Source organism: Pseudorca crassidens, chromosome 5, assembly GCF_039906515.1.
Source record: "Pseudorca crassidens isolate mPseCra1 chromosome 5, mPseCra1.hap1, whole genome shotgun sequence".
NCBI lineage: Eukaryota > Metazoa > Chordata > Mammalia > Artiodactyla > Delphinidae > Pseudorca > Pseudorca crassidens.
This window is the reverse complement of record NC_090300.1, coordinates 51607105-51620422: the sequence shown is the minus strand read 5'-3', so window position 1 is coordinate 51620422 and position 13318 is coordinate 51607105. Positions and strand designations below refer to the sequence as shown.

Here is a 13318-nt window from a genome sequence, read left to right as displayed (position 1 = left end):
ACCTATCAGGTTTTGTGCTAACTTCATTTTATTTTATCATTTGAAAGGCATTTTATCTTTTATAAGGCATGTTTTGAAAGTATCTGGAATCTTTATTAAACCTAATTGGATAAGTTTAAGAAATATTTTTATGGCTTTTCAAAAAGTGTCGAAAAATTCATTGATAACTCTCTTTAAAGATAAATGACTTATGTCAAACTGTGCTACTTAATTTGTGTCCCTGAGGTGATGATTGTTTGTTTCCCTTGCAGGCAGCAAGCTCGTTATGATGCTGTAGATAATGTTGTTGTTCAGGGAGCAGAGGACCAGGGCATCCAGGAAGAGGAAGGAGGTGGTGAGCTTCTTAGATGATGAATGTTTTAATAAAACTGCTTGGTAATATATAATATCAACTCAGAGTTACATGTGTATCTGCATACTCTCTGAAAGTAGAGCGTTCCTGTGAAACCTTTTGTAAACTGAAATGGTGTAAAGCAAAGAAGCCATTACCATAGGACACATCTTGCTAAGGGATACACAGAGTAAATCGAGGTAAAGCACAGGTGCTCACAGGCACAGTTCAGAGCTCTGGGGGCTGATGCTGAGCCGCTGAGTGTAGGTCCTGGGGAAGGAGCTGGACGGACGATGCCACTCTCACTGCTCTGCTCTGGGTGTGTACGGTCTCCACGAGACTCTCTCTCTCTCTCGCTGCAGAACCAACACTAGTCGCTATTTTTGCTTTTCACCTTTTTCCATAACATTGGTAATCCTCTTCCGAATTCTTTCGGTTACCCAAAACAGGTACTAATGTAGGTCTTTCGGAAAAGTGAGGTGACATAAAACGAACTTTCAAAAAGCGGAGGATACCTGTACGTACTACCATCTGTCTTTTGTTGTTGTTGGTATGCTTTTCTTAATCCTCCCAAACAGTTCACATTGGTAGCCTAAATCACGCAAGATAATCCGTTTGTTCTCTGACATTTTAGAGAGGAAATGGTAGTTTAAGCGTTTTGTATGCTAAGTACTTATTTCTAACACATTGTCATAGGACTGTTATACTTTGGGAAACTTCTACATTTTCTTCTTACCTTGGAGGTGTTTAGATTATTGCCTTGAAAGTTTTTCAAATTAAGTCAGTAGTAGCTTTCATTTGCAGGGCGCATCTATGTGTCATTTATCAAATACCGCTTACTGTGATGATAGGACTAGACAGTAACCGTTTCCCTGGCAACACTAACACTTAGCTCTGTATCCTTTCCTAAAGAATCTAAAGGAAGGTGATTACTCAAACTCCCTCTACAGCCTGTTCTGATATTTTATAGCCCTTATCGTCAAGACATTGTTTTCCTTATGTCCCCCCATGCAGCACTTTAAGCTTTTTGGTTCCATTATCAGTAAGACTAGAGAACCATTTGTTCTCTCTTTTATTTAATGGATCCCTTGGTGCGCTTGAAACCTGATGGAAAGTCACCTGCATCTTTATTTTCTACAGGCTGAATACTCTCCCTATACTTAACCTTTCCTCTTGCATCTTACCGAAAGAAGTTATTTGTTCCTCTCTTTGTGTGCTCTTATCTATCAATACATTCTCTTAGTTGAAATAATTTTGTTCAAAACGTAGCAAGTAAATGTGTGTGTGAGTATAAGCATGCAGTGCTTGTGGCATCATCATTACCGCCAATTCAGAGAACACAGGATGACGGGCTGAATTTGTTTTTTTAGCTCCACAAATGGGGTTGTTATTTCTTTCATTTCTTGAAATAGCATCAGTTTCTTCTTTCAGTGCCTTGCCATTTTCTCTGACATTACCAAGAATTAGTTGATAATTTTAGCGATGTCCAATTGACTGGGCTTTATCTTATCAAGAAAGTTTTGATCGTTGTTTTTGGCATAATGGGGGGGGGGGGAAATGCCGCTTTTGTTGTAAACATTTGTTTTGGGAGAGTTAGAATGGTGTCACTTACCCACACTGTCTCTGTAGACACAAGGCCTTTCCACACTATCTCTGTAGACACAAGGCCTGGGGAAAGGGCATAACTTTTCCAGAAAAGCTGAAACATACACCTTATCTCGAGCTAACCTAGCAGGAGGAGAGAGCGGGTGAAGTGGTCTGCAGGAAAGCCCGCTGGTGACTTTGCTTTGCTTTCAAAGGGAGAATCCTGTCTGGTTTGTTTGGACTGATATTAGTTCCTTTGATTTGCTAGCCTATGAGAGAGACAACCAGCACCAAGATGAGGCAGAAGAAGACCCAGAGAATGGACATGAGCTTCAAGAACAAGGGCCCCACGAAGCTGACCCAGAATCCGAGGCAGATGTAAGTGTCCTCTCTTCCGGTCGTGACACTTGGGAACTCACAAGGCAGAAAGGAAACGTGAAGGTTTACCCGACACCGTGACTCTGGCTCCATATATGTCTGTTATTTCATCAGCACAGAAGGAAGGTGGCTTACACAATTATATGATATGAGCAATGTTGTTAACTGTAAACCATGAGGGGTGTGTGTGATGAGAATGGGTTAAAGGTTACTCTGGGAAAACATCCAAGGAGTTTCCCTCTGGGGACTTTCAGATTAGTCGAATTAAAATAGAAAAGCAAAAAAGAGGCATTGAAATATGTAGTAGTTCTGAAAGATGGAAAAAAAAAAAAAAAGCAAGTGTGGGAGTTGGAGAGAGAACCAGAGAAAGGAGATTAACCACTATGAAACATGTTGAGCAGTCTGCTAGGGTGTGAATGTGTGTCATGTGACTCTCTGTAATCTCCCAACAGTCCAGTGACTATTTTAATAAATACACAGATAGGATTGTGAGGTTTGAGAAATGAAAGAAAAAAATTTCCCAGACACCATGATGCTATAGAAAAGTTAGAATATTAGCAGTTAGAGATACAGTAACCAGAAATGTTCTTTTTGTTTACTCAAAAAGGACCAAGACTCCCAATTCAGTTGGGTGGTCTGTGGCCGTGGCCTTGCCTGCAAATGAGTGTGTCCTTATGCTTATGTGTAGGTGATTTTCGCAGTGTAAAATCCTAGCTCTCCTGTCATCTTTTGCTAGGAAATCTACCACCATGTTAATAAAATTCAGTCTGTGCTGTCCTGTGGGCCCTGCCTGTCCATATTCTTCCTTGATAAACATTGAGAAGGTCTTCCTGACAGATGCTTGAAGCCACCCTGATGGAAACAGCTTTTGCACATAACTTGCACTGAGAGGTGGCAGAACACATTTACCCACCAGCCCCTGAATTGGCATTTCTCAGAGTATGCTCCAGGGAACCCTAGCCCTGAAATATTTTCAGGAAAGAGCAAGAGCTATAGATAGCAGGAGAGTGTGAGAGAGCCAGAGGATGTGAAAGAGCAAGAGAGTGTCCATGAGAGAGCAAGAAAGCGAGTGTGCAAACACCTGAGAGCGTCCTGAGAGCAATGGAGGGGACAGAGGAAGGGTGGGTATTCCAGTCACTGACTTTGGGAAACGCTGTATGTTTCGATTGCTTACCTGACTGCATAATTCTTTACTCTCCTTTCATCAGTTGACTTGCTCTAGATAACACGCTGGGAAACTCTGGCCTTTCTACCATGCCTTCTCTTAATTAGAAATTATTAGCCTGCTCGTCCCTCTCTTTGTCTCATACTTTATCCATTTATTTTTAAAGTAAAAACATTTTTGTCCAGCTTTACTGAGATTTAATTGATCATCTAACTATTTTTTGAACGTAACAACTGTGCCTATTAAACGTTTTTTACTACTTGGTTAGAGTTGGAACTAATGTGTACATTTTCACGTACTCTTGCAAAAGACATCTTGTACTTTTTTTCTGAAGAAAATGTGTTACATTTTTCCTATATTTCCACACAGTTTATTGATAACGTACAAAAAGTGATCCATATAACAAGATTGTGGAGAATTGGAGTTTAGTGTGAAGGTTATGATTTGTCACATTCCCAAGAAAAGTGTGATTTTGCTCTTGAACAAAGTGCATAGCCAGGGATGCGCAGATAATACATCAGCTGAGACTGCAGCGAGCTCTTGTACATGGTCAAGGCTCTGAGGTGAATTGAAGTAGAATTTTGTGGTCTGGAGACTAAATCTCACTCTGAGGCTTCACCGTCTCTGGGAAGCATTTGCCGCTTCAGTGAAGTGCCCTATTGATGACCCTGGTGTGATCAGGGAAGCTCTTGCAAGCATCGCCATTTCTGCCCAGCTCAGGCTCTAAGATCTGAATCTTTATGAGGGCATATGTTATTTTGAAAGGTGCTTTGGGAGCATAAGTGGGACATCCAGATAATTCTAAAGTTGATAATGTGAAGGGCATTCACTGAACACAATAACAGAATCACTACTTGAGAGGTGGAGTGGGGAGGGGGAGGTATTTTTCAAACTATATGGCCGGAGGCTGGGTTAGCCCAGTCCCTTTTCTCCTGTCTCTTGCCAGTGCAGCCTCTCTCAGCTTCATGGTAGTGTCCATTATAAAGAAATGTGGGGGCTTCCCTGGTGGCACAGTGGTTGAGAGGCCGCCTGCCGATGCAGGGGACACGGGTTCGTGCCCTGGTCCGGGAGGATCCCACGTGCCGCGGAGCGGCTGGGCCCGTGAGCCATGGCCACTGAGCCTGCGCGTCCGGAGGCTGTGCTCCGCAACGGGAGAGGCCACAACAGTGAGAGACCCGCGTGCCGAAAAAAGTAAAAATAAATAAATGTGATCCACACTAAAACGTGATCGTCTACTTGTGAATTAGCCTCCTCTTGTCTCCTCGTGGGCCCTCTTCTTGGGTCCTTTCTGGTGTGGGCTTCCTCTCTCCTCAGCTGCTTTTCACTCACTTACATGTAACAGCTGGTTTTGCAAAGGATAACTCGTCTGTCAAAAAAATCAACATACCAGTGAAAGAAGTTACTATTTGCCTATCTAAATCTCTCATTTTAATTATTTCTCCTACTTGATCCTTTGGCTTTCATTAACTGTTTTTCTTGTCATCTAGTTATGTTCATATTCCTTGTGATAATTAGAGTTTTGAGAACTATTTTGGAATCGCTTGCAGGAAAGAAATGCTATTTGAACTTAATTCTGACGCATCAGTCTCTGACACACAAAGCAGAGGCTTTATCTTTTGACAGTGGGACGAATACTTGTGAGTCTTGGCAAGGATAGATCTGAACAATCTGGTGAAGGACAATTTCATTTTCTGCCAGTGTCTGGCCTTTCAAATGAAATTAAACTTGATCCTGGAATTTGAAGTGGTGGTTGCTTTTCATTAAAATTTTACAGAGGGCAGCTGTAGAGGATATAAACCCAGCAGACGACCCTAATAATCAAGGGGAGGATGAATTTGAGGAAGCCGGGCAAGTGAGGGAAGAAAACTTGCCAGATGAAAATGAAGAGCAGAAACAAAGTCACCAAAAGCAAGGGAATGCAGAAATGGAGGAGCATTTGGTGGTAAGCAGATGCCACGAAGGAGGGTGGTTTTAACTCGGGTATTTTAACAGTGCCTGGTTTTACGCAAAAGGGTAGCCATAACCTCATGGACAGGAGGTTCACCTCTTTGGGTTTTTGGGGGGGGTCATCATGTGAAATGCCCACCCTCAGAGAGAGCAGGTGATGGGCATCCTGGGCTTTGTGTTGAGAATGGTTAGTCATCATTTCCTGGCCCCTGATGCATTGAAAGTGTAATGTTCATGGTGGCCTGCCTGTTCTTTGTCCCAGAGGACTGGACAACCCATCTCCAGTGTTCGGTAACCTGAGCCTCCTCTTTTGTTTCAACAGATGGCAGGAAATCCAGACCAGCAGGAGGACAATGTGGATGACCAGTACCAGGAAGAGGGGGAAGAGGAGGTAGGAAGGGGGAGGGCAGGAGGCCAGACTGTTTGGGGCCTCACGCTCGCCTGCAACAAACCTCGGCCGCGCGGGCTTCTGTAGAAAGGTTCAGAGAGCCATAGGCTGGGTAAGGAAGGGTGGTTTCAAGGGGAAACGGACCAAGGCTGTGGAGACATTTGGTTAGAAGATAGCAAAAATGTGGTGATAAAATCCTCCTCTCTGGTTTACCCTAGAAATTTTGAATTGAGAAGACACTTGGCCTTCCAGAAATGGCGAACTTAGGTTTATGTGATCTTTGTAAGAATATTTTCTCCCGTCTCTTTCCCTCACAAGAAAGAAAAACAAAGCTCTGCACACTGAGGGTCTGGACTATCCCCAGAGACTTTCCCTGTAGACATGGTCACAGTGCCTGTGTCACAGGGGCACCCCCAGACACTTAAAAAATTTTATAGCCTCTCCTTTTAGCCTCTGCCCTTCTAAGAATTTAGCATCTTAATCAAGTTTAACAAAGAAGCAAAGGAAAAATATGTAAGGAGCTCTGTTGAGTAAAATGCACTTGGGTGGGATTTTTTAGCATTTCATTTTAGTTTGCTTCTTATTGTAAACCTCTGGCATATCGTTGTTAATTAGGTTTATAGAGCATCTGCCTTGGTGCCACAATCACGTAATTGACTGATGAACGCTGTTGGTTGTAGCTGGTTAGTCACGGCGGGGTACTGTATGGACCGCTGAAGCTCAGTTCTCGGGAATATGATACGGATGAGGCCAAGGCCCCATGTTCAGTCTCTCTCTGGACCAGCAAATGGACAGCAGATTAAAGCCCTGGTTCAGAGGCACCTCTCAGCCAGGCCTCTTGCAGATGTGTGGCTCTGACCCTAAGGGGAACGGCAGGAGAGGTCGGACAAATGGCAGCCTGAACAAACCCCCCACAACCCCTGAGAGCCTGCTCAGAAGGCACGAGCTGCCACACTCACGGGCATGGTTCCCTTGACTAGGTCTGCTGCCTCGTTTAGATTGCATTTATCAGCTTTTCAGGGCTGATGCTGAAATTTGTGTTTATACCGGGAAAACAGAAAAGAACCTCATTCTTTGCAGTCATTGGCAACATACACCTCTAGTCACGTGCAGTCTACCTGGCTTGATCTTCGTATTCTCTCTCCTTTTTCTCACCCTGCTGTTCATCCTAATGAAGCCCCTGAGCTGTGTTATCAGAAGAGAGCGTTAGAGAACCCAGCAGCCCTGAATATTAAGACGTTTGGCAAGAGAAAGATATTCATCTGGACCTCTCTTGTCACAGGATGTCTAGACTAATATTACTTTGTTTCATTATGTCAGATGCCAGGAATCTTTGGGAGATTAAAAGAGAAGAGATTCACCTTGGCTCCTTTTTAAAAATTCAGAAGGGTAAACATAAAATTTTAATCAGTATTTACTGATTTTTTTTTTAACTTCTATATTCTATCAGGTAAGGTGGAGAGAGAAATCCTGGGATCCAAGAGGGATCAAAGATAGAAAGAAAACAAAGGCAGAGAGGCGGGAGGGAAGGAGGATGATGGCCAGGCAGCTGCTCCCCAGGCCGCTGTCCCTCCTCCCTCAGGGGGCCTGACTGACTGGAGCCCTTCCCCCTCCCTGCGCCTGACCCCTAGTTTCCTGCCCAGAGCTCCTAGCTGTGGCACCCCGTCCCCACTTCCTAACCCTCACACAGAGGCTCCAGGTCACCACGCCCTCTCATTTAGGGTGGTTGCCACGTGAGCTCTCAGCAGAAGACCAGCGTGCCTCTCTTCTTCCCTGGGTACCTTTCCCCTCTGCCCGCTAAGCGCCCCTTGCTCAGGCTGTGTTATATTTTTCTGGTAGTTCCTGTGGTGATTAGTTACTGGATTTTCCTACCTCTTTCCATGGTTCTCAGCTCTTCCCTTGAGGAGGGAGAAGCACTTCCATATATCAGGCAAGGACTAGTAACAGAGACAAAGTTCTCAACAGACTGCAGCAAAAGAAGAAAAACAAAGAGGGATGCAATACGTGAGAACACATAGCATGTTGTTTACAAGTGCTGTGTGTGTGAGCACTGAAAACCATAAAACGCTGTGTGATTTGCATCATTCTTATCTTCCTTAAGCCTCAGAGTCTTCCACTGCCTCAGCTGACCCCTGGGATGTAAGGCCCATTGCTGCCGTCGGGTCCCCTCCCTTCCAGCCCACAGTCAGCCTGACTTCTGTCACATTAGGGAGGAGCTGCATCTTGCCAGGGTTATACCTGTTCAGAGGTACAGCCCATCAGACTGATTGAACTATGAGAGTAGAGGACCCAAAACAAGTGTGCATTCTCCCTGCCTTCTCTTATCTGAGTGCAACAGTGTTATCCTTCTGAGACATAAAGACGGATGGCTATTAACACACATTCATTGTTTACTATTTGGGATCCTTAGAGTCAAAGACATTCATGTGGTGAGCCCATCCTCATGTTGCTTACTTTACAGATTTTTTATATCCTTATGAGCAAACGAGACAAACTGTGACATTGCCAAAAAGTACTATGTGTGCTTTAAAATTATTTATTTCTTCGAAGATTTTTAATCACAGTTTCAATTTCAGTGCTTGTGATTGGTCTGTTCATATTTTCTATTTCTTCCTGATTCAATCTTGGCAGGTTGTGCATTTCTAAGAATTTGTCCATTTCTTCCAGGTTGTCCATTTTATTGGCATTGAGTTGCTTGTAACAATCTCTCATGATCTTTTGTATTTCTGCAGTGTCAGTTGTTACTTCTCCTTTTTCATTTCTAATTCTATTGATTTGAGTCTTCTCCCTTTTTTTCTTGATGAGTCTGGCTAATGGTTTATCAATTTTGTTTATCTTCTCAAAGAACCAGCTTTTAGTTTTATTGATCTTTGCTATCATTTCCTTCATTTCTTTTTCATTTATTTCTGATCTGATCTTTGTAATTTCTTTCCTTCTGCTAACTTTGGGGTTTTTTTTGTTCTTCTTTCTCTAATTGCTTTAGGTGCAAGGTTAGGTTGTTTATTCGAGATGTTTCCTGTTTCTTAAGGTAGGATTGTATTGCTATAAACTTTCATCTTAGAACTGCTTTTGCTGCATCCCATAGGTTTTGGGTCGTCGTGTCTCCATTGTCATTTGTTTCTAGGTATTATTTGATTTACTCTTTGATTTCTTCAGTGATCACTGCGTTATTAAGTAGTGTATTGTTTAGCCTCCATGTGTTTGTATTTTTTACAGATCTTTTCCTGTAATTGATATCTAGTCTCATAACATTGTGGTCAGAAAAGATACTTGATACAATTTCAATTTTCTTAAATTTACCAAGGCTTGATTTGTGACCCAAGATATGATCTATCCTGGAGAATGTTCCATGAGCACTTGAGAAAAATGTATATTCTATTGTTTTTGGATGGAATGTCCTATAAATATCAGAATGTGTTACTGTCGATTTCCCCTTTTATGGCTGTTAGTATTTGCCTTATGTATTGAGGTGCTCCTATGTTGGGTGCATAAATATTTACAATTATTATATCTTCTTCTTGGATCGATCCCTTGATCATTATGTAGTGTCCTCCTTTGTCTCTTGTAATAGTCTTTATTTTAAAGTCTATTTTGTCTGATACGAGAATTGCTACTCCAGCTTTCTTTTGGTTTCCATTTGCATGGAATATCTTTTTCCAACCCCTCACTTTCAGTCTGTATGTGTCTCTAGGTCTGAAGTGGGTCTCTTGTAGACAGCATATATATGGGTCTTGTTTTTGTATCCATTCAGCCAATCTGTGTCTTTTGGTGGGAGCATTTAATCCATTTACATTTAAGGTAATTATCGATATGTATGTTCCTATTCCCATTTTCTTAATTGTTTTCAGTTTGTTATTGTAGGTCTTTTCCTTCTCTTGTGTTTCTTGCCTAGAGAAGATCCTTTAGCATTTGTTGTAAAGCTGGTTTGGTGGTGCTAAACTCTCTCAGCTTTTGCTTGTCTGTAAAGGTTTTAATTTCTCCATCAAATCTGAATGAGATCCTTGCTGGGTAGAGTAATCTTGGTTGCAGGTTTTTCTCCTTCATCACTTTAAATATGTCCTGCCAGTCCCTTCTGGATTGCAGAGTTTCTGCTGAAAAACCAGCTGTTAACCTTATGGGGATTCCCTTGTGTGTTATTTGTTGTTTTTCCCTTGCTGCTTTTAATATGTTTTCTTTGTATTTAATTTTTGACAGTTGGATTAATATGTGTCTTGGCGTGTTTCTCCTTGGATTTATCCTGTATGGGACTCTCTGTGCTTCCTGGACTTGATTAACTATTTCCTTTCCCATATTAGGGAAGTTTTCAACTATAATCTCTTCAAATATTTTCTCAGTCCCTTTCTTTTTCTCTTCTTCTTCTGGAACCCCTATAATTCGAATGTTGGTGCATTTAATGTTGTCCCAGAGGTCTCTGAGACTGTCCTCAGTTCTTTTCATTCTTTTTTCTTTATTCTGCTCTGCAGTAGTTATTTCCACTATCTTATCTTCCAGGTCACTTATCCGTTCTTCTGCCTCAGTTATTCTGCTATTGATCCCTTCTAGCATATTTTAAATTTCGTTTATTGTGTTGTTCATCGTTGTTTGTTTCATCTTTAGTTCTTCTAGGTCCTTGTTAAATGTTTCTTGCATTTTCTCTATTCTATTTCCAAGATTTTGGATCATCTTTACTGTCGTTATTCTGAATTCTTTTTCAGGTAGACTGCCTATTTCCTCTTCATTTGTTAGGTCTGGTGGGTTTTTATCTTGCTCCTTCATCTGCTGTGTGTTTTAATGTCTTCTCATTTTGCTTATCTTACTGTGTTTGGGGTCTCCTTTTTGCAGGCTGCAGGTTCGTAGTTTCCGTTGTTTTTGGTGTCTGTCCCCAGTGGCTAAAGTTGGTTCAGTGGGTTGTGTAGGCTTCCTGGTGGAGGGGACTAGTGCCTGTGTTCTGGTGGATGAAGCTGGATCTTGTCTTTCTGGTGGGCAGGTCCACATCTGGCGGTGTGTTTTGGGGTGTCTGTGGACTTATTATGATTTTAGGCAGACTCTCTGCTAATGGGTGGTGTTGTGTTCCTGTCTTGCTAGTTGTTTGGCATAGGGTGTCCAGCACTATATCTTGCTGGTCGTTGAGTGAAGCTGGGTGTTGGTGTTGAGATGGAGATCTCTGGGAGATTTTCGCCGTTTGATATTCCATGGAGCTGGGAGGTCTCTTGTGGACCAGTGTCCTGAAGTTGGCTCTCCCACCTCAGAGGCGGAGCACTGACTCCTGGCTGCAGCACCAAGAGCCTTTCATCCACACGGCCAGGTACGTGGGGAGTTTCTTGCCTTTTGGGAGGTCTGAGGTCTTCTGCCAGCGTTCAGTAGGTGTGATGTAGGAGTTGTTCCACGTGTAGATGTATTTCTGATGTATCTGTGGGGAGGAAGGTGATTTCCGCGTCTTACTCTTCCACCATCTTCCCCCTCTCCCCGCCATCTTCCCCCTCTCCCAAAATTATTTAAATGTTTAAAAATATATAGAGACTAAATGACCACTTTGCAAAACCCGAGTGCTCAGTTTCTCCCGTCTAACTGAAAACAGATTGATCTGAACACTCACGCAAGAGCAGGTACAGGGTTTCCTGGCTCTCTTTAGTGGTATGTCAGCCTGTGAATCACCACATCAAGAAGCTGTCCAGATAGCAGAAACTCTCCTATTAAATATTCGCTGGTAAGCAGGGGTGTTCACCACCATAGTGGACATTGTTGGAAGGCCCTTCCATTGTCACATCCCATACACTTCTTTGGATTCCAGGATTCTTGACTACTTTAGGTGCAGCCTTCTGGTTCCTGGCTCATCCCGTAACACCTTTGATGCATCAGAGAAAGGTGCGAATACATACGGGGACTGGGTAGCTAGCCAAAGCCCATTTCAGATTCAGAAGATCTGTTTTATCTTGTTTAGTTTTCGCTATTTATTAAACTTTGCCACATCACATAGGGACCATTGCTAAAATGCCTAAAACATTAGCTTTCAGTAATGAGTAATGAGGAGCGGTGTAGGAATATATTTAACAAAATGTTTGCGTCGGCTTTAGCACGATAGTAAAGAGGGTCAAGTGTGGAAGACATAATTGGCGTGTCTACATTGTAAAAGAGTCGCATTTGGCTTCTGGTTATTAGTGTAAGCATATTTTAAAATGAGAAACTCCATATCACTTGGTCCCATTTCAGCAGTGCCTTTAAGATGGATTTGAATTACTTTTGCCCCAAACATGAAGCATATATTACTAGAATAGAAAAGGTACATTTATAAATTTGAAAAACTACAAAATTTTCTTTTGTGCAATCCCTAAATTAAAAAGTAATTTAAATCAGTGGTTCCCACCTCAGATTATATTGACAACTGGTCAACAACCTAAATTTCCTACAATAGATCCCAAGAGAAGACAAGACAGAACTCATAAACAGGTGTTTATCTCTCTAGCCAGAGACATTCATTGTCACTCAAGCGAATGGCTCTCAGGCTTTGCTGTGGCTAAGAATCACCTTGGAAAGTGTGTAGAAAGTACAGATTCCTGGATTAGACCTTACCCTTGGAGATTTTGATCCTATCTGTGTGGGGTAGAGGAGTTGGGAGTTTTTCACAAGCCCCCCAGCTGATACTGATGTTTCAGGAGCACACTGTTTAGAGAAGCACGCCTACGACAGGTCAGGTGTGTAGCTAGACTTTGGGAAGTCTGAACCTCCTGAAACTTCCATGCAAAATTATGTATACCTATGCCCATTTACTAAAGATTTCCTAACCAAACTGTTAAAAGGGTCCATGACTCCCCCTACCCGTCCCCCACCCCCCCCACACACGGAGAGAAAATTAAAAATCACTGCTTTTTATCTAACCCTTTCTTTGACAGATAAGACATTTGAGCTTCAGAGAGGTTACATAAGTTTTCAGAGGCCACACAACTTGTTATTGTTAGAACCATGATTAGACCCTACCCAGGTCTGCTTTTAAAAGCTACCATGATTAAATATACTAAGCACAGTAACTAAAGAGCTGATATGGGCAAGTTTTTCTTTATAGAAGTTAGTCAATACAGAAGGAATGATGGAATTAGAAAGTCACCCGTTTTGTGACTCCTAATTAAAACAGTTGATTTAAGAGCAGTCATCAGTGGATATCACCAGATAGGTGGAGGTCAGGGGATTTTACCATGGAGGGATCAGGCTGTAGCTATCTGAGCTCACTGGCCAACCTTAGCTTCACTAAAAGTGGGACAAGCATTATATGCCTCCTGATGTGATGAAAATATGAAATCTACAGCATCACCTCTGAAAAGTCCTTGTTTTGCAGATTGAATCTGAATTCATTCAAGCCTTTAAGCTAACTTCCTTTTATAAGAAATGTGGAGGCTAAAAATATGAGTTAAGTGATACCTTAAAGAAGCAAATAAATCCAGAATGTGGGTCATTTTACTGGACAACAATTCAAGATAGCATTAAGGGAAAAAGAGGGGAGCGGAAATGGTGTTAGATGTGGCCTTTGTTTGGATCATGATTAGAACAAACC

The 13318-nt window shown here is 42.2% G+C and overlaps 1 protein-coding gene across 5 annotated transcripts in view; it reads left to right on the top strand.

Annotated features, from left to right (window-relative positions):
• Positions 1-13318, top strand: part of GOLIM4 (golgi integral membrane protein 4) — a 78665-nt gene that overhangs the window by 61033 nt on the left and 4314 nt on the right. For 3 of the 5 annotated variants that reach the window (XM_067737968.1, XM_067737969.1, XM_067737966.1), the window contains 4 exons: positions 252-334; positions 2184-2293; positions 5233-5400; positions 5728-5796. In XM_067737968.1, the coding sequence (XP_067594069.1) occupies positions 252-334; positions 2184-2293; positions 5233-5400; positions 5728-5796 (430 nt within the window). The remainder of the gene's footprint in view (positions 1-251; positions 335-2183; positions 2294-5232; positions 5401-5727; positions 5797-13318) is intronic. The other 2 variants (XM_067737970.1, XM_067737967.1) reach the window with 1 other exon arrangement.